We start from the raw sequence: 20086 nt of genomic DNA, 5'->3' as shown, positions 1-20086 counted from the left end.
TTGCTCTTCACAAATCACGTACACACTTAGACAGGCAGGCGTCCTGGGTCATCAGAGACAGTGGGCAAGTTTCTCTGATGTAGGATGTTAATCTTAGGGCCAGGAAACAGATCTCACATTAAGGTGATAATGCTCACTGTCCTCCTGGCCATCCTCCTTATCATGTGTATTGCTTGTTTATTACCAGCGCAGTTGCCAGATGCTCCCCTTTGTAGTTCTCAACTTATTTACCCCAAAAGTATGCATGGATAACTAGTGTTTATAGATTAACTTTCTCCCCACGTGGGTTTGTGAAATGCTCAGAAGAAATCTGATTGGTTCTTACAAACACTCTGTAAAAAGTTCTTTTGTGAATAAAACGGCCTGGGCCAGAGGGGCTGCAGACAACGGACATGCACAGAGAGACACAATTATACGCACCCTTCCCAGAGTCTTGCTGGTTCAAGTCTCTGTGTGTATTCTTATTAATCAGAGTTCAATCCTTCCTTTACCTTGTGAACGCAACACAGGTCCTTTCTAAGGGAATGCCTCCCTCTTCTTCAAAGTGATGTTCCCCTTTCTCAGGACCTCCCTTCTTCCTGAGGGCAGGAGAACTGTCATTGTGGGAGGGCCACCCAGCTACCACATCCCTGAAGGTCTCCTTGGCCACTTTCTCTGCCTCCTACACTTTCTAGTTCTGCAACCTTGGCTTCGAGGGAAGGAACTTGTTCCCTGAGAGCCTGAAACTCATGGCATTTCTGACATACACATGGGGAGATATTCATACAAATGGCAGAGGGTGCAAAACAATGCAAAAACCCCACACCCCTGCTGGTCTTGATAATTTGCTTCTTTTAACTTAGTTACCCATTGACTTACCTGCTTGCTAGATTTGTGATGTACTTGTGGGGCTCTTAGTCTAGATTCCTGTGGTTCCTTGAATTCTCCTGCTAAGTAGCTTTACTATGGACTTCCTAGCCCTAGGATTTAGCTCCTGCGTTGTGGGTATTCACAGAATCTTTATCCTGGTGGACAGTCACCTTGCTGTGCCCTTGTCAATCCATGTTGTTTTAATTCAATTATTAAATTAACTGGGTGTTAATTATGAGGATTTTTGGAAAATGACTATACCAGAAAGGTGGCTTATTCGTCTATATACAATCAACCGGTAGAGATGGTTATTCTGACACAGCATCAGAGATAGACTTTGGTAATATGGTGCCCTGAGCAAGGACAAAATTTCCCCCTCACCTCCCCAATATATTTTCACAATAATATTTTAAGGTACAGTTGCTTTTTTAATAATTCTCCGTAGGTAACCATAGAAGTATAGGTTTCATTGTGATTATGATTATGAACCCTCTCCACTTGGGCCCCTTTGCAAGGGAACCACCCACACCACCCATATCCAGCACTGACAGCCTTTGGGAAAAGTCAACAGAAGGGAGGCAATGGCTCAGCCCTGTGAGCATGGCTTTGAGCTTAAACTGCCATGTCAGAAACTGACTAGCCAAAATTGGCTGCAGTGGAGCTTTCAAGTGGAGCTTTTGCTAGTGGGGGAGCAGCTGTGGAATGTAATTCACCCCACACAGAATGCAGCTGGGAAAGCAGAGGCTAATAGGGCTGCAGAGCAAAGTGAAGTTGAGAAGCGTGTGCTTGCTTTTTTGGCAGAAAGTGTGGATGCTCATCTGGTGCCTGTTGTCCTGGGTGCAAGAAGGCCAGAGGCCGCTTGGCTAGCACTCCAAGAAGCTTGTGGAGCTGGAGTGGGAAGCAAGGGCCGAGAAGTGGCTGCATCCGAAAGGGAGAGGCAAGATGGCGCCGGCCACATTCTTGAGTGCCGATACACAGCTGGGAGGAGCTGTGAGCCCCCACAGGGGGGCGAAGGGACTGTTGCTGTTGTTGTTGCTAGCAATGCTGCTTGTGCTTTTGCTGAGCCTGGGAGCTGTGTGGATGCTGCAACGTGTTTGTGTGAGGAGCCTGAAGAGAGGCCAAGTTTTGGGAGCCCTTTATCCATCAGATGGGGTGCAGAAAAACGTCCTGGAGACCCCATAAGCAGTGGGGGGGCAGTGAGCAGTGAAAGCTCAGAGACGCCTCTTTCTCCAAAAGCTGCCAAGAGTTGTTTACGTCGTGAGTCGGAGCCTGGGAAGCTGAAAAGTGCTAGAGGCTTCAAGGTCAGCCACCTGCAGCAAGTAGAGATAAGAGCTTCAGGGTTGTGTGGGAACGCCGAGACAAGTCCAGTCTCCATGGCAACTGAGAGAGTTGCATCTACAGAAGCTGTGAAGGTCATGGGCAAGTCTTCCTGCCGGGGGGAGTCTGTTGCCGTGACAACCAGAGAGGACATCTGCAGAAGCCCCAAGGAGGGGGGTAGTGAGGAGATTGTTGCCCTGGCGACCCAGGAATGTAAACAACAAGACTTTCTCACTATAATAATCGACTCTGGTGCCTCAAATTCATTGGTGCCATCTCCTGGTCTTTTGAGGAATTGCAGGACAGTAAAAACTGAGAAGTATGTTAAGTTTGCAGATGGAAGCAGAAAAAGGCTAACGGAAACAGGACTGTTCTTCTGTCCTTTTCTTAAGCATGAAGTCAAAGCTTATGCAGTGCCCGGTTTAACTAACTGTTTGTTAAGTGTGCATGATCTATTGATTGATGATTTTCAAATTTCTTTTGCAGGTGACAAATGTGAATTTTCCAAGGATGGGAAACACGTGTACACAGTGCAGTCGAAAGATAATTTGTTTGCTGTAAATGTGCCTTTTTCCACAGGAGAGGATGACACCGAAGATGCGAAGGGCCAATGTGTGAATGTAGCGCCCCACAATGGTTGTTCACATATTTGGCACAGACGCTTCGCCCATTTGAATTGGAGATTTCTCCAGAAAGCACCAGAGCTGACACAAGGGTGCAAATTTAATGCTTGTGACAAATTTCTAGATTGCAATGCATGTAAACAGGCAAAAGTTGTGACATGCTCATATCCAAAGTCAGAGAGGCAGACCACACAACCCTTTGAATTAATTCATGCAGATTTGTGTGGACCCATGTCTGTTGAGTCACTGGGAGGTTCGAAGTATTCTCTACTTTTGATTGATGATTTTTTGAGGTCTGCTTGGACCTTCTCTCTGAAAACGAAAGGGGAGGCGGCAAAAATGATCAGGGATTGGATCACCGCAGTTGAGGTAACCTTTTCCACCAAAGTTCGTGGTTTTCAAAGTGACAGAGGTGCTGAATTCACTGGTTCTGCTTTACAGGATTTCTTTAGGGAGAAGGGGATTAGCCACAGACTGACCGCTCCTTACTCTCCGCAACAGAATGGGCTGGCAGAGAGAAAGAACAGGACGGTGCAGGAAGCTGTGTCTGCGATCCTGTGGGATGCAGGGCTACCCCAGAAATTTTGGTCGGAGGCTTGGCGATATGTGGTCCATACCGAGAACAGAGTGTACAACTCTAGTGTAGGAAATACACCGTATTTCTTACTTCATGGAAAGAAGCCTAACGTACACTACCTTCGTGTGTTTGGTTGTGAGGCTTGGGTGCTTATTCCAAAGGCTCTACGCAAGAAAGGTGAGCCAAGATCTAGAAGAATGATCTTTGTAGGGTATGAGCCTGGCTCAAAGGCCTGGAGGTTTGCGTACCCAAGTGGAGACCAGTCTAGGTTGGTTATCAGCAATAGCGCTCAGTTCTGTGAGCAAGCCGGTTGGAAGCGTCTGCACGCTAATCCAGACGTGCTTCCACAGCAGTTCTATGACTCAGACGCTGAGGAGGAAGAAGAACTTGTTGCTGGGGACCACGGTCCAGAGCAACAGAGTCCAAGGCAGGGACAGCTCAGGATCCCTCAGAGGGGGGAACCTAGAACACCTCCTCAGGCAAGTGTCAAGTTTGAGCCAAAGAGTGAGCCTTCTTCACCTGCTGGACCAGCTGTAAGGCCCAAGAGGCGCAGCAGGTCAGAGGGGGAAGACACTGAAGCTGAGGATGATTTAGCTGGACCCAGTGAAGCGGCAGGGTCACCAGGAGTCACACTGAGGAGATCAGCGAGGACAAGGAGGCCTCCTGATCGGTACGACGCTTCAGGCGTCTGGGTAGGTTCTGCAAGATGTGAACCTGAATCCTTCGAGGATATTCAGAGTTTACCTGAGGAAGAAGCAGGCAAGTGGCACAGAGCAATGGACAAAGAGATGAAGTCCATGAAAGATCTAGGTGTGTTCTCACTCACAGAGTTGCCACTGGGGAAGCAGGCTGTGAGTTCCAGATGGGTTTACTGCTTGAAACCCACTGATGCTGGAGAGCCGCAGTATAAAGCCAGGTTAGTTGCTCGAGGATTTACTCAGAGGAAGGGAATACACTTCACGGAGGTGTATTCGCCAACGTCACGAGCGGAGACTCTGAGAACGCTTTTAGCTTGTGCAGCACAAAGAGGCTGGAAGGTAAACCACTTTGATGTGGATGTTGCCTACCTTAACTCAGATCTCCAGGAGGAGCTGTACATGATTCCTCCTCCGGGGTTTGAGAACTCAAGGCAGGATGTTGTGTGGAGATTGCACAAATCCATCTATGGATTACGTCAATCTGCTAGAAACTGGAACATGTGCCTGAATGAAGCCTTAGAAGAGCTAGGTTTCTGGAGAAGTGTTGCTGATAGTTGCTTTTATTTGAGAGGTTCAGGAGCAACACAAGAGTGTTTGATGTTTTTTGTTGATGACGTGCTTTTCTTCTCAGAAACAGATGAACAGGCAGAGAAGTTTGCCAAAGAGCTAGGTAAACGATTCAAGCTTAAACAGCTTGGTGCTGTCAAAACCTATCTAGGTGTCAATGTTGAGCGTGCACAGGATGGAAGTTTTTTGCTCAGCCAGAGAGGTAAAATTGAGCAACTGCTTCAGAAGTTCAGGATGAGTGATTGTGCAGGAGTGAGAAGTCCTATGGAGACTAGTTTTGTGAAGGACTGCCAGCAAGTAGAACGCGCTGCGTTCGAAAATACTGAAGTGTTTCAGTCAGCCCTAGGGAGTTTGTTGTACTTGTCCCAGTGGAGCAGACCTGATATAGCGTTTGCTGTCAATCTGCTCAGCAGGGAGGCATCAAACCCTAGTGTGCAAGCCTGGAATGGCATCAAGAGAGTTCTGAGGTATTTACAGGAGACCAAAGACTTTTGTCTTAGGTTGCCAGCTCAAGGAGAAGTCAAACTGACTTGCTTTGTGGACTCGGATTGGGCTAATCTTGAGGATCGCAAGTCTGTGTCTGGCCTAGTGGTGAAGTTTGGGAACTCAGTAGTTGGATGGAGGTCCAAGAAGCAAAGTCTTATAGCGCTCTCATCCACTGAGGCTGAGTTCAGTGCTCTTTCAGAGATGTGCAGAGAAGTAGAGTTCTATGCTTGTTTGGTGCAGGAACTCTGCGAAGTGGATTGTCTGCCGATACGTGTTTTTGAGGACAATCAACCATGCCTGCGTTTGGCAGAGTCAGGTCAGTTCAAGGCCAGAACTAAACACCTAGACATTCGTTTTCGGAATGTGTGCCAGAGTGTTCAGGAGGGATTAGTTGCGCTGAAGTATTGTCCCTCTGCCAAGAACCTAGCTGATGGGTTCACGAAGCCACTCACCTTCCAAAGACATGGAGAGTTTTGTGAAGGTCTGGGTTTGGGACGACCAAGGGTCGATTCTCCCCTCAGGCACGAGACAAGAGGGGGTATTGGGTGTAGTGAAGGGTTAACCTTCTGTGTCTTGAGGCTGAGAGGAGGCGCTTACAAGGGAAGTAAGCCAGGACGTGACGAAAGCAGCTTGGAATGCTGTAAGCTGAGTGAAAAGTGAAAGCAGCTTTGTTACGCAGCTGCAAGCTGAGAGACGCAGAGAAAAATGCAGCTTCAATCAGATGGTGTTTCCTGTTTGTAAATATGCTATTTTTGAGCAAATAAAGTGCTACTAGGAAAGAAGAAACTTTTGGGACTTCTTTTACTGCCCTTTCTACATGGACGCTGTGCAATTCTGCTAATTGCTTTACGACCTGCAGAGGAGTGCTGGGGAGCGTGCCGGACGCCAAGAATAAAGCAATAAATCTACCTAACAGACTTTGGTAATATGGTGTCCTGAGCAAGGACAAAATTTTCCCCTCACCTCCCCAATATATTTTCACCATAATATTTTAAGGTACAGTTGCTTTTTTAATAAATATCCGTAGGTAACCATAGAAGTATAGGTTTCATTGTGATTATGATTATGAACCCCCTCGACTTGGGCCCCTTTGCAAGGGAACCACCCACACCACCCATATCCAGCACTGACAGCCTTCCTAGTGACATGACAGAAGCATGCCATAACATATAAGATTCTCCTGGGAATATTCTCAGTCCAGCTCATGAGCGCTCAGTTTGTGAAATTTCTTGCACATTTTTACAAAGCATTTTCCCCCAATATAATGCATTTCTATGCTTTCCCCCACTAAAGTATGCATTTTATGCACACTTATATGCATTTTTGTACACATTACTTAGCTGAAGAAGCACATTGCAAAAATCAGGAATTGCCTGTGTTTCACTTTGTGTAGTTCAGAAAGTGAAAAACATGTAACTTTCACATGGAGTGGACAGTTCTTTTGAGATATTCAACTTATTTGCTGTCCATCTTCCTTCATTTGTAAATGTCTTATAATTTAAGTAATTGTTATCCAGGAATGGAGAACTGGTTTAAGATGGTCATATATATTGCAATACAGTTGTACCTCGTAAATTGAAAGGAAACCGTTCCGGAAGTCCATTTTCGGAAACCAAGGAGTAGCTGTCAATTGGTTTCCGATTGTGCAGGCGTTTCATAAAGAATAGTAGAAGCTTTACTACATGTTTGGCATCCTAAAAAAACCAACGTTCGAATACTGGAACATTCACTTCCAGATTTCGATCGTTCGGGAGCCAGAAAGTCAGCTTCCAAGATGTTCAGGATCCAAGCTATGACTGTATCTGAAAAACTCATTCATTTTTCATGGGTTTCCAGGGACTATCCAGCTACATGGTGGTTGTTCATGACTTATGTCAATAGCAAACTTATGGCTGGCAGGTTTAGCACTTTGTCCACTAAATCCAAAATCTGTTTTTCTAATTGGAACACTGACCTGACTTGGGGTAAGTGACATTCACTATATCATCATCCAACAGTTGGAAGTCGTTTTCCACGTAGCTGAGTGTTTCCTCTGAAAAAAACACTGGAGAAAATGGGATCCCCTTGTATTTGAAATAAGGCATTGATGATACTGAAAAAACTGAAGATGAGGGGAGAGAGAGAGAAGGAGAAAGAAAAATTATGCCACATCCTTAGGGACATTCAGGTAGCTACTGTTCTAGAAACAAACACTGGGGATAGCTGGGGAGCACGAGGAAGGGGGGGTTCAGGAGGTGGTGATGGGCCATCAGTAGATGCTCAAGTGGTGCCACCAGGTGTGGTGGGGAAAAACCCAAGAAACTCAGTTCTCATGATCTTGTGTGTTCTTTGAGACCGGGATACGGGAGGAGCTTCTTGCAGCCGGAGAGGGCCATTCCCATTATTCTCCAGCAGCTTCTTGAACCCCCCCCCCTTCTCTGCTTCAGCAGAGAAAAGGGAGAGTTCAGGAGGAATTGCTAGGCCATTAATAGGTGTCTGGGTGGTGCCTCCAGGTATGGTGGTGGGAAAATCCAATGAACTCGGTTTTGAGTGCACATCATATCAGGCTTTCAAATCTCAGTAAGATCTTGGACACAAAATCGTCACACAATAAACTCCAATCACCTTCACTTCCATGAGGAAATAGGCCCCATTCACCTCCACTGGATCACTGCCACTATGCATCAACTGGAGGAAAATCAGTTTACGCAAGAAGAGAGTGTTACATCACAGCCACACCTGCCTAAAAAAAGACACACACCCCTCAATACACACACATGCACAACTGCTTCTGGGGCTACTCTCACACTGTTTACCTGAAGTGCAAAAGAGTCTTTCCTCTTCCCGGCTTCTGCCAGTAGGAGGCCAGGTGAGGCGAACTTTTGCCTGTATATGGAACCCTTGATACTCATTATTGATTTACAGCATTCCACTTGCTCAGTAGCTGCAAACATGTCCAGAACAGCTTTACGTAACAGCTGTAAACCAAGAGCAGAGCAAAGAGTGCCCACTCACAGCCTTAAAATCTCAAAAGACAATGCAAAGGGGAAGGAGGAAGAAAACCTTCAAAGTAAATTAAAGCTTCAAAGATCTGAAACTGATTACCAAATTGCATGGAATCTGTTTGGGAAGAAGAGAAGTGAAATGAAGCGGGTCTCTCAGCAGAGGCATTGCTCTCCCTTCCCTCTCAACAGGTGGAGGACTGCCAATAGCAGACAGTTCAGGGAGGAGAGGAGCCAGGAGGAGCAGGTCTCTCAGAAGAGCCAGTGGATGGACCTGTTGTCCTGTCTTTCTTCCACTGCTACATTTATAGAATATAGCAGTCAATTTAAAACCCATGCATGTTCCATTCTGGAAAAGGAAAGAGGGAATCTGGAAAAGGGAGAAGGCAACTGGGGAAGAATTCATCAAGGGGAGAAAAAGGAGGTTGAGATGATCTGAAAGAACGTAATCAAACCTTGAATACAGGAAGGAAACAGGAGCAGTCTTTATAATTCAGCAGCTACTGGAGCATCCTGTGGGTCTGGGAAAGATACTTACTGTGAGAGGAAACCTTGCAAAGAGTCTGCAGTAATATCAGGAAGCAGGAGGAATGAGGGAAACTTCAGCAGGTATATTTTTCTGTCAGCAGACGATCAACAACTCAGCATAGCATGCACTTCCTACATAGATGAGATGAAAGTGCGAATGAACTTTGGATGAAACCAGTGCCAACCAGAGAGGGGAGTTTCTATTCCAGACTAGGCTTGCTTCTGAAAGACACAGGCCATGCTCACTTCCATTCGAATCTGGAGCTTCCTTCTTTTCCTGGCTCACAGAGCAAGACTTAAACATTTAGTCAAGGGGGAAGGTGTGTTCTCTCCCCCCCCCCACGCACACACCTCCCACATTCATAGATGGGGGGGGTTCGATCCTGCTAGGAGAGTCACTTGCGAAGGAGCATTTTCCAGCCCTCCAGACAAAGTCCACTGCTCACCAGCTGTTATGCAAGGATTCAGCTCTGCTCAGACCTGCTTCCCCAGCGCTTTCACTGAAGAAACTTAGGGGTTAAGGAAACTGGTCCCTGCCAGTGGTGCAAAAATCAAGTACCAGACTATGGAGTGGATAACATGTACCAGACTATGGAGTGGATAACATGTACCAGACTATGGAGTGGATAACATATATGTGTCTGGTGACACAAAGCTGCTGTTTCTGTCAGTTCATACGTAAAAGAAGCTTACCGTCCTTCTCACACCGCATGATAAAGGCAATTTGAGGAAGGGTGCACAATTAAGCTCCTTGGGGATCACTCTGAAATCCTGGGCTGCCTCAACCTGACTCAGCCTAAGCACAGATGCCTGCCCCAGCCCCCCGCCCCCGTCACTGGCATAGGCCTGAATCAGCCTGCAATTCAACTTGTGAAGAACTTTCCACCACTGGCTGCCTCTTCTCCTCTTTTTCTTCTGGTCTTTGCTCTTCCCAGTTTTCTTCAAGCAGCATGCCCGCTGAGAATAGCTTTTGCCCCAGTCTATAGCATGTCCACTGTAGTTCACGCACTGGTACCCTTGAGGCTAGATTACTGTAATGTGTTCCTTGTGGGGCTGCCTGTGGGTCTGGTTCAGAAACTCCAGCTGCTGCAGGATGCTTCAGCCATATTGCTAACGGGAGCTTCTGGTTCAGAACATGTGACCCCACTGTTAAAACAGCTGCACTGGCTGCTCATCTGCTACTGAGCCAGGTTCAAGGTTCTTGCATTGATTTACAAAGCCCTGAACAACCTGGTCCAGGATACGTCCGGGATCACCTGAAACCTTATAATCCAGCACAATCACTGAGATCATCTGCAGGAATATCTTCAGTTGTTTCCTGAGTTGGTGTGTCTCATTTGACAAGAAACCGAGCTTTCGGTGTCATTGGCCTTGCCCTGTGGAACCCCTTGCCAACAGAGATTCAGTAGGAGCCTTTTGTGCCACCTTTTAAAGGCCTACTTGAAAATTCTCTGTTGCGCCAGGCCAGTGCAGGCCATTAAGAGTACATTTCCTGCTATGGTCTGTTGCTGTTTGTTTTTAATTATTTTTTGTTTGTTTTTTAACTTCTTCTTAGCTTTTTGTGATTTTACTGTTTAGTTTTATGATACAGTGGTATATAAATATTTTTAGGAATGAACAGATAAATATTCATTTACCCAGTCTCTAACCCATTATATAAATTTATTCAGTTTACCCTGCTCTTTAGCATTCAAAGAGGAACTTTTCTAACAGCAGTACATGCATTTTTAAAAAGAACACAAACAGGGAAGGCATCTGAGGATGAGCCTTCATATTGGATGGACCTGGGCATGTTTTCATGGAAGTAGAAAATCATCTTGTGAAGCTTAGGTGGACATCCTATCTTGAGCAGTGTGAAGAGTTTGAAGGCCATTATCTGGTCTATGAAGGCGATGTACAAGGGGTGTCTCAGTCTCAGCTGACGCAGTGAGACCTCTGAGCTCTAAAGCCACATTGTGATTTAGTAAACAAAAAACAAATAACAGCAACTGTACCATTCCTGATCAGGTATTTGTTTATTCAGCAGAAAATACCCAATCCATCTGATACATAAGAATGTGGAGAGCAGCAGGAGCAACAATCTGGGATTCTTCAGTCCCATGGGAAGGTCATATTCACACCACGCATGTTCTCCCGATAAGCATGGTCAAAGCGTTCACTCTGCGCCACTGTCAGGTGGTTCTTCCAGTCTCCAGAGATCCCTGGAACAACACAAGAGCAAATGCCAACCACAAACAAGTTCACCTGAAATTACTTCAGCTCAGATTAGAGCTTTTCTTTCTCATGCTCAGGCATTAGTAAGCAGTGCTGAGCTGTAGAGCTACAATGTCTGTCCCTTAAAAGCCTATTGCCCTCAGGTAAAATGGAGGACACTGTTCTTTCGCTGTTTAGATGCAGCAGCAAATCCCGTCAGCATCTGTATGTGGAATGAAGAACTGTAGCCTTCTCCAGCACATCTGGCAGGAAAATGCAATGGGTCCTGCTTGCTCTCTACGCATTTACCACTTCTGATTATGAGGCAAACATGCCATCTCTGGCATGGTCCGTTCTTGTTAGAGGACGGTACCACCTCAGATTGCACATGACATAAAAGCTTGCCTCAAGGACCTCCATACCAAGCTTTCTCTCATGAACAGCCACCAGTCAATGAGGGCACAGTGGGGCACTTTGTTCTCACATCCATTTTAACCACTTTGAGGTGAAAAACCATTCAGTTAGGTTCCCTTTGCAGCTTTAGAGATGGAGAACTCAGACTCTGTGGCCCTATAGCATAGGACTCAGGAAAGTATACGTGCAGAGATTTGGAATGGTTTAACTGCTGAATTTCTGCTTGCTTTCCAAATAAATGTGAAGGGCACAGAATATGCTGACATTAGGGGGGAAAGAACATGCCCCCTGACTGCTTGCCCTGAGCCCCTCCCCAACCATTCCCACCCTCCTGATCTGGCTTTCCAGCAGCACTAATGCATGCATGTTGGGTACCTGGACCAGCTGGGTGTCTCATCCAGACATGTTTTCTTATTGCACCACAGAGAGCTCCATGAACTGTGTGCCTGTTGCTCTGTCTGCTGAATTTCTGCTTACTTTCCAAATTGATGTGAAAGGCACAGAATCTGCCAAATCTAGCATAAACAACTCTGAGGCAACTACTGTTTCTTGATGGCCTGGAGAATCTGCAACCTATATTCAGGGAGTCCCCAGCATTATCCAGGACTCAAAATCGTGCAGAAACACCCTTGTTCTCCAGACTGCCTCTTTCAGAATAATTTCTTATTTAGATCTGGACACACATGAAATAGATAGACGTAGATGGGATGTTGCACAGAGAGGAAGGTATACAATCCTGCAAACTGTACCCCCTTCTGGACCTGCAAACTGTGTTCACAGTCAGCTCTGACTCTACGCTCTATTGACTGGTTGCTGATAGACTTTTTCTGTGAGACATTCAAACATCCACAGAAAAAGAAGAGGTTCTTCACCCCTGGCATGCAACATTGTGGCCTTATTCCTTGGCACTCCAATGTTATTACCTTTCCTCATGAGCGTTGCTCTTGTATGGTCAAAAAGGTTCTCTGGTGTTGTGGAAAAGTTGGACATCTTGTTGTCCTTCATCTTCTGGAAAGAGGCGTTTTCCACCACAGACTCAATTTGTTGGCTGTTCAGCTCCTTGCCAAGAAAATGACAGATCTTCTGCACGCTGCCTCGAAGGTCCTGCAGAAGGGAAAAGGAAATGGCTGTGAATCCTCATGTGATGTAGAGAGCTTGCCCTTCATCAGGAGGCACACAGAGAGCATGAGTACCAGTATGCAATGTGCATTGCATGGCAATTCCCGCCTCCCACCAGTTGGAATAAATGAAGACACAGGACACCATTAGTTTAGGTTAATGGGCAAAAAATGACCACAACTTTATTGGTTACAGGTAAGAGCGGTATTGGCTTTAGGCATTGGTCCTATCAGACTATCCTGCTTCAGCCTGTTAGCATGAAAACCGTAAAGGGTTAACATTAGTAGGGGGAGCCCTGAGATGTACATCACTAGGAACTCCCTGAGGGGTCACCGCTCAGGGGCATGCTTTAGGCCCTGGCCTCCATAGGTTTTGGACGAGGCAACGCCCCCCCCCGAAATCTTTACCGGAATGCGAGGACAAAAAGGGGAGATCCCAGGGCCGCACCGGCATTAAATGACCCAGGCCACGCCCCAAGGATTCCCCAGGTCATGTGGGGCTAAAGCCAGCCCCGCCCAGTTATTGGGGGCATGAGCCCGCAACTCCACCTCCTCTTTATGTCGGAACTGGCTTTGGGCAAAATGAATGTCTTGAGGATGTGGAATTTCCTGTTGTCACCTTGCAGAAGCCACTCTGTCTCCACCTCCCCTCAGCCTGTACACATGGGGCACCTGAGTTACCAAGAGACATTACCTTTGAGGCAGAAAAGCAGGTTATTGGCACATCTGCTCCAATGTAGAAGTAAGGAAATGTACTCTGCACATGATATGCAGTGTATGTAGAGGTAGCACCGAATTTTGCACATGCTCAGAATCCCGTTCTGGCCAATATTGGTAGAATCTTTCAAAAAAGAAGGCAGCTTCATGTGTGAATAATGTCAGAATAGGGGCTGCAGGTCAACACAGTTAAAACTGGACCTTTACCTGCCGTAGTTCTTCATAGGTGTTGAAGAAGATGTTGGCTCTCTCCTTCATCTCCACCCAGCCTTTCACATGGTCAAACCAGGAACCATAACCTACTGGAAGAGCAAAGGGGAAGCAAGGGTGAAATGTAAGGAGTTGTGGGAGGGAGTAGAGGATGCTATTGTAGACGTAGAGGAAACACCAGTCAGGAACTTGGAAAATAACTGCATTATCCCTTAAGAACAAAGTCAGTAACAGGAGACTTCAACACTACCCTGAATCCAATGCCACCTGCTGACTGATCTATCTACTGACATTATCCACATGCAAGAGAAGTAAAGGTTTGAATGAGTCAACAATCTTACAATTTAATGGGCTTTCTCCATTAAGGTTTCTTTTTCTTTCTGCCAGCAATGAGAATGTCTGCTATCATCAATTCTGATCTATTCTCTTGTTGGTGCCAATCTCACCCAGCTGTTAAGGACTTTCCTTAAGTTTCACCCTATTCTCATTTTAGTGCCTTTCTCGCCCATTTGAACGGGCATTTATTGATTTTCTTTGAAATCAAATAACAAATTTAGGACCCCTCCCCATTTCTCCCCTTCTCCATGTATCCAACTGGGAATTATAGTTCTCTGATAGGACTGTTGCGTTAGCTAAAAATATATACATTCTGATATTCCGTATCACTGGTGCTGGGTCACACCAAACAGGAGTGGCTGATTTGCCTCCTTCCATACTTTCCCCACTCAGGAATCTCTCGATGAACTCTTCCAAAGTCCCAGCATCCTTCCATTCTTTAAAGCCTTTGATGAAGTGGTAGCTTGAAACCATCACATCTCTAGGGTTACGCAGAGTATAGATGACCTGTAACAAAGGCAGGGCCACATTTAGGGAGGGCCCAGGCAGCCCAACGCTAACATTAGGCAGATTGTGGCAGCAAACTGAAGGCATTATAAATAAAACCTGACATGGAAACAAGGGAAGCCTCCAGTGAGGACCTGGACTGACTATGCACGTGGACCATGTCTAATTCAAGTTCTTCCACAATCACGAAACTTCTAAGGAGATTCCCAGTACTTCTCCCCATTCTCTAGTACAAAAAATAGCATCCTCCTGTAAAGAGGCTGTGTCAAGTGTTCTCAAATCCCCCCATCTGTGTGTCAAAAAGACAGGAGTCAAAGGCAGTCTTGATGTGTCCATTGTTCCTCTCTTACCTTGGCATTGGAGTGGAGGAAGGACTTGGGGAAAAGCTGGAATGGCAGGTGAGTATTCAGGATCCTTGGGGAAGGATTTTTCAAGGCAATCTTCAAATGTTCGTCCAACTCAATCCAGGGTGCCCTTTCCCACAGTGGTACCTTCTGAACCCATGAAGGGTCCCCTTGACTCTGGATTAAGCTCAAGATCTCCGACATCCAATGAGTACCTAGGAGGAAATCCACCAGTAAGTCACTGTGCGTTAATGTTTGGCCCTTGCAAAAGCAATTAGAGGAACATAAGAATTTGAATGGATCTTCATCATATGCTAGCTATTTAGCACCCTCCTATGGGGCAAGATCCCCAAAATTTTGGAATGGTTTACCGTGGTGAAATTGACTATATTTTTTTGTTGAGTGTGGCACAAATGAGAACAGAAGAATAGCCTTCTGGATGACGCCAATGACCCATTGAGTCTGGCATCCTGTTTCTCCCAGAAGCCTGTGGGAAGCTAGAGAGAAGCATTATCTTAGCAGCAGTTTTGTGTTCATTCCCTTCCTAGTGTTCCCCAGCATGGAATCTGCTTTTCTCACAACCACTGCACACTGGGTCAACGTCTTCCTTGAGCTATCGAAGATGACTCCAAGGTCTCACTTGTGGGGTGCCTCAGGGTTCTGTCCTCTCCCCCATGCTCTTCAACATCTATATGCAGCTGCTGGGAGATATCATTAGGGGGGTTGGGCTGGGTGTCCATCAATATGCAGATGATACCCAGCTCTACCTCTCTTTTAAGTCAGAACCAGTGAAGGCGGTGAAGGTCCTGTGTGAGTGTCTGGAGGTGGCTGGAGGATGGATGGCGGCTAACAAATTGAGGTTGAATCCTAACAAGACAAAAGTACTGTTTTGGGGGGACAGGAGGCGGGCGGGTGTGGAGGACTCCCTGGTCCTGAATGGGGTAACTGTGCCCCTGAACGACCAGGTGCGCAGCCTGGGAGTCATTTTGACCTCACAGCTGTCCATGGAGGCACAGGTGAATTCTGTGTCCAGGGCAGCTGTTTACCAGCTCCATCTGGTACGTAGGCTGAGACCCTATCTGCCTGCGGACTGCCTCGCCGGATTAGTGCATGCTCTGGTTATCTCCCACTTGGACTACTGCAATGTGCTCTACGTGGGTCTACCTTTGAAGGTGACCCGGAAACTACAACTAATCCAGAATGCAGCAGCTAGACTGATGACTGGGAGCGGCCGCCAAGACCACCTAATATCGGTCTTGAAAGACCTACATTGGCTCCCAGTGCATTTCTGAGCACAATTCAAAGTGTTGGTGCTGACCTTTAAAGCCCTAAATGGCCTCGGTCCAGTATGTCTGAAGGAGCGTCTCCACCCCCATCGTTCTACCCAGACACTGAGGTCCAGCACCAAGGGCCTTCTGGTGGTTCCCTCCCTGCCAGAAGCCAAGTTACAGGGAACCAGGTAGAGGGCCTTCTTGGTAGTGGCGCCCACCCTGTAGAACGCCCTCCCACCAGATGTCAAAAAGAACAACAACTACCAAACTTTTACAAGACATCTGAAGGCAGCCTTGTTTAGGGAAGCTTTTAATGTTTGATGTATTTTAATATTTGGTTGGTAGCCGCCCAGAGTGGCTGGGGAAGCCCAGCCAGATGGGCAGGGTATAAATAATAAATTATTTATGTATTTAATTAATTATTTTTTTAATATATTATTATTATTATTATTATTATTATTATTATTATGCAGCTACATGGTGGTTGTTCATGACTTACCGTACTTTTCTCTCTATAACACGCATATTTTTTCTCCTAAAAAGTAAGGGGAAATGTCTGTGCGTGTTATTGAGCGAATGTGTGGTCCCTGGAGCCAACTGTCCCGAGCGCAGGGGCAAAAATCTGATCGCGCGAGAGAGGAAGCTGTTGCTTTCCTGCATTCTGCCTCAGGGTCTTACTGCCCACCCGCTTCTGTTTCGGTTCCTGTTTGCTCAAACGGAACAAAGAGCAGGCAAATCCCCTCCCCTTCAGGCAACCCTTCCCCTCCAGGCAAGCAGAGGGGAAAGGAAAGGATCGCGTCCTTCCTTCTAATTCCTCTCCGTGCTCCGGTGCTGCTGCGTCCAGGGAAGCATTTTAGGGACTCGCAGGCAGCTGGAAAACATGCAGGTGGGAGAGAGAGGGCTGGCTTGGGTGGCTGGGTGGGGGGAAACTTTTGCCTTCCTTTCCTCCCTCCCGTTAAATCCCTCTCCTGCATTCTTAGCCAGCTGCTTCTCCACATGCCAGAGAAACATGCAGGTGGGGGAGAGAGGGGGGGCTGGCTTGGGTGGGTGGGGGAAAACTTTTGCCTTCCTTTCCTTCCTCCTGTTAAATCCCTCTCCTGCATTCTTAGCCAGCTGCTTCTCTGCACACCCCTCTTGTGCTCCTTGTCCCTTCTGTGTTTTTCCTTCCCTCCCCACTTAAAATGTGGTTACAAAGCATGGATCCACATGGATCCTCAGGATCTTTGCATTGGGTCACCCCAAATTCACCATCAGATCACATAACATGTCCATGGCTACAGCCTGCACCAAAAAAATCACGCAACCACTGTTGCCTGGGGCCACAATGGTGTAAAAACGTGGTTACAAAGCACAGATCCACAGGGATTCTCAGGATTTTTGCATTGGGTCACCCCAAATTCACCATCAGATCACATGTCTGGGGCCACAGCATGAGGCACAAAAATGATACATCCACTGTTTCTTCAGAATTTCCCCCCCCCCCTTGTTTTCCTCCTCTAAAAACGATGTGTGTGTTATGGTCAGGTGCGTGTTACAGAGCGAAAAATACGGTATGTCAAAAACAAACATACCTGGCAGGCTTAGTGGATACTTTAAGTCTAAAGCAAAAGTCTGTTTACCTAACCGCACCACTGACCTGACTTGGGGTAAGTGACATTCACTATATCATCATCCAACAGTTGGAGTTCATTTTCCACATAGCTGAGTGTTTCCACAGACATCAAAAGGTGAGCAAATTGGAACCCCTTGTATTTGAAATAAGCCATTGAAGACACTGAAAAACTGAAGATGAGAGAGAGAGAGAGAGAGAGAGAGAGAGAGAGATTATGTCACATCCAATGAACTCGGTTTTGAGTGCACATCATATCAGACTTCCAAATCGCAGTAACATATTGGACACAAAATAGTCACACAATAAACTCCAGTCACCTTCACTTCCATGAGGAAAATCACCTTCATTTCCATGAGGAAATTCACCTCCTCTGGATCACTGCCACTATGCATCAACTGGAGGAAAATCAGTTTATGCAAGAAGGGAGTGCTACATCACAGCCCCACCTGCCTAAAAAAAGACACACACCCTCCGTACACACACATGCACAATTGCTTCTGGGGCTACTCTCACACTGTTTACCTGAAGTGCAAAAGAGTCTTTCCTCTTCCCGGCTTCTGCCAGTAGGAGGCCAGGTGAGGCGAACTTTTGTCCGTATATGGAACCCTTGATACTCATTTATTTGTTTACACCATTCAACTTGTTCAGTAGCTGCAAACATGTCCAGAAAAGCTTTGCGTAACAGCGGTAAACCAAGAGCAGAGCAAAGAGTCCCCACTCACAGCCTTAAAATCTCAAAAGACAATCCAAAGGGGAAGGGGGAAGAAAATCCATATGTAGAGCTTCAAAGATCTGAAACTGATTACCAAATTGCATGGAATCTGTTTGGGAAGAAGAGAAATGAAATGAAGCGGGTCTCTCAGCAGAGGCATTGCTCTCCCTTCTCTCTCAACAGGTGGAGGACTGCCAATAGCAGACAGTTCAGGGAGGAGAGGAGCCAGGAGGAGCAGGTCTCTCAGAAGAGCCAGTGGATGGACCTGTTGTCCTGTCTTTCTTCCACTGCTACATTTATAGAAAATAGCAGTTAATTTAAAACCCATGCATGTTCCATTCTGGAAAAGGAAAGAGGGAATCTGGAAAAGGGAGAAGGCAACTGGGGAAGAATTCATCAAGGGGAGAAAAAGGAGGTTGAGATGATCTGAAAGAACGTAATCAAGCCTTGAATACAGGAAGGAAACAGGAGCAGTCTTTATAATTCAGCAGCTACTGGAGCATCCTGTGGGTCTGGGAAAGATACTTACTGTGAGAGGAAACCTTGCAAAGAGTCTGCAATAATATCAGGAAGCAGGAGGAATGAGGGAAACTTCAGCAGGTATATTTTTCTGTCAGCAGAAGATCAACAACTCAGCATAGCATGCACTTCCTACATAGCTAGGATGAAAGTGCGAATGAACTTTGGATGAAACCACTGCCAACCAGAGAGGGGAGCATTCCAGACTAGGCATGCTTCTGAAAGATACAGGCCTGCTCACTACAGTTGTGTCTGGAGCTTCCTTCTTTTCCTGGCTCACAGAGCAAGACTTAAACATTCAGTCAGGGGGGAATGTGTGTTCTCCCCTCCCCCCACCTCCCCAATTCATAGATGGGGAGGAGGTTCAATCTTGCTGGGAGAGGCACTTGAGAAGGGGCATTTTCCAGCCCTCCAGACCAAATCTGCTGCTCACCAGCTGTTATGCAAAGATTCAACTCTGCTCAGATCTGCTTCTCCAGCGCTTTCATTGAAGAAACTTAGGGGTTCAGGAAATGGTACTTAGGGGTACCAGACTATGGAGTAGATAACATATATGTGTCTAGTGATATGAAGTCGTTGTTTCTGTCAGTTCATACATGAAATAAGCTTACCACCCTTCTCACACTGCAGGATAAAGGCAATATGGGGGGGGAGGGGTGCACGATAAATCTCCTTGCCAAGGGCACAAGGGACCCTAGTTACGCCTCTGATTCCCTGCGTGGAACATCCTAGCAAAGCAGACCCCTCAGGCTCCCCACCCAATGCCACGTCCTGTAACAGGCCTGGATCACTCTGAAATCCTGGACTGCCTCAACCTGACTCAGCCCAGATCCCTGCCCCCACTGTCACTGGAATAGGCCTGAATCAGCCTCCAATTCAACTTGCTCTTCCCACTTTTCTTCAAGCAGCATGCCAGCTGAGAATAGCTTTTACCCCAGTCTGTAGCATGTCCACTGTAGTTCATGCACTGGTACCCTTGAGACTAGATTACTGTAATGTTTTCCTTGTGGGGCTGCCTGTGGGGCTGGTTCTGAAACTCCAGCTGCTGCAAAATACTGCAGCCATATTGCTAATGGGAGCTTCTGGTCGAGAACCTGTGACCCCACTGTTAAAACAGCTGCACTGGCTGCTCATCTGCTACTGAGGCAGGTTCAAGGTTCTTGCATTGATTTACAAAGCCCTGAACAAACTGGTCCGCCACTGGCTGCCTCTTCTCTTCTTTCAGTTTAAGGTGTGGAACATGTTAAAAACAGATGTTCAGTAGGAGCCTTCTGTACCACCATTTAAACGCCTGCTTGAAAATTCTCTGTTGCGCCAGGCCAGGCCATTAAGAGTAAATTTATTCATTTTACCCTGCTCTTTAACATTCAAAGAGGAACTTTTATAAGAGCAGTTCGTGAATTTAAGAAAAAAACACAAACAGGGAAGGCATCTGAGGATGTGCCGTCATATTGGAAGGTGTCGGGCATGTTATCATGGAAGAACACAATCATCTCGTGAAGCTTCT

The 20086-nt window shown here is 46.5% G+C and overlaps 2 protein-coding genes across 14 annotated transcripts in view; both read right to left on the bottom strand.

The window, feature by feature from the left end:
- The window catches only part of LOC308484343 (sulfotransferase 2B1-like), a 41827-nt gene extending 33025 nt beyond the window's left edge, over positions 1–8802 (bottom strand). For 2 of the 9 annotated variants that reach the window (XM_081019218.1, XM_081019217.1), the window contains exon 1: positions 8637–8800. Coding sequence is in view for 4 of the 9 variants with exons in the window: in XM_081019206.1 (XP_080875332.1) it covers positions 7072–7218; positions 8202–8211 (157 nt within the window). In the remaining 5 variants the exon portion in view is untranslated. Of the gene's footprint in view, positions 1–7071; positions 7219–7912; positions 7932–8201; positions 8227–8636 lie in introns of those variants that run through there. The other 7 variants (XM_081019212.1, XM_081019206.1, XM_081019213.1 and 4 more) reach the window with 7 other exon arrangements.
- A 1820-nt stretch (positions 8803–10622) lies between these two features.
- Positions 10623–18743, bottom strand: LOC308484350 (sulfotransferase 2B1-like). Of its 5 annotated transcripts, none has more exons than XM_081019229.1 (7): positions 18590–18743; positions 17373–17518; positions 14472–14680; positions 13995–14121; positions 13276–13370; positions 12157–12337; positions 10623–10827 (listed from the first exon to the last, which is right to left on the bottom strand). In XM_081019229.1, exons 2-7 carry the CDS (start codon positions 17500–17502, stop codon positions 10718–10720), a joined length of 852 nt encoding a protein of 283 aa, XP_080875355.1. In that variant the 5' UTR covers positions 17503–17518; positions 18590–18743; the 3' UTR covers positions 10623–10717. The 5 variants fall into 5 exon arrangements, with proteins under 5 accessions (XP_080875355.1, XP_080875357.1, XP_080875356.1 ...); XM_081019231.1 differs by lacking the exon at positions 18590–18743 and adding an exon at positions 18155–18172; XM_081019230.1 differs by lacking the exon at positions 18590–18743 and adding an exon at positions 17666–17799.
- Between the last annotated feature and the right edge of the window lie 1343 nt (positions 18744–20086).

This window comes from Podarcis pityusensis, assembly GCF_964106645.2.
Source record: "Podarcis pityusensis genome assembly, chromosome: 8".
Classification (NCBI taxonomy): Eukaryota; Metazoa; Chordata; class Lepidosauria; order Squamata; family Lacertidae; genus Podarcis; species Podarcis pityusensis.
Note: the sequence above shows the minus strand (reverse complement) of the source record. Positions and strands in the feature narration are given on the sequence as shown.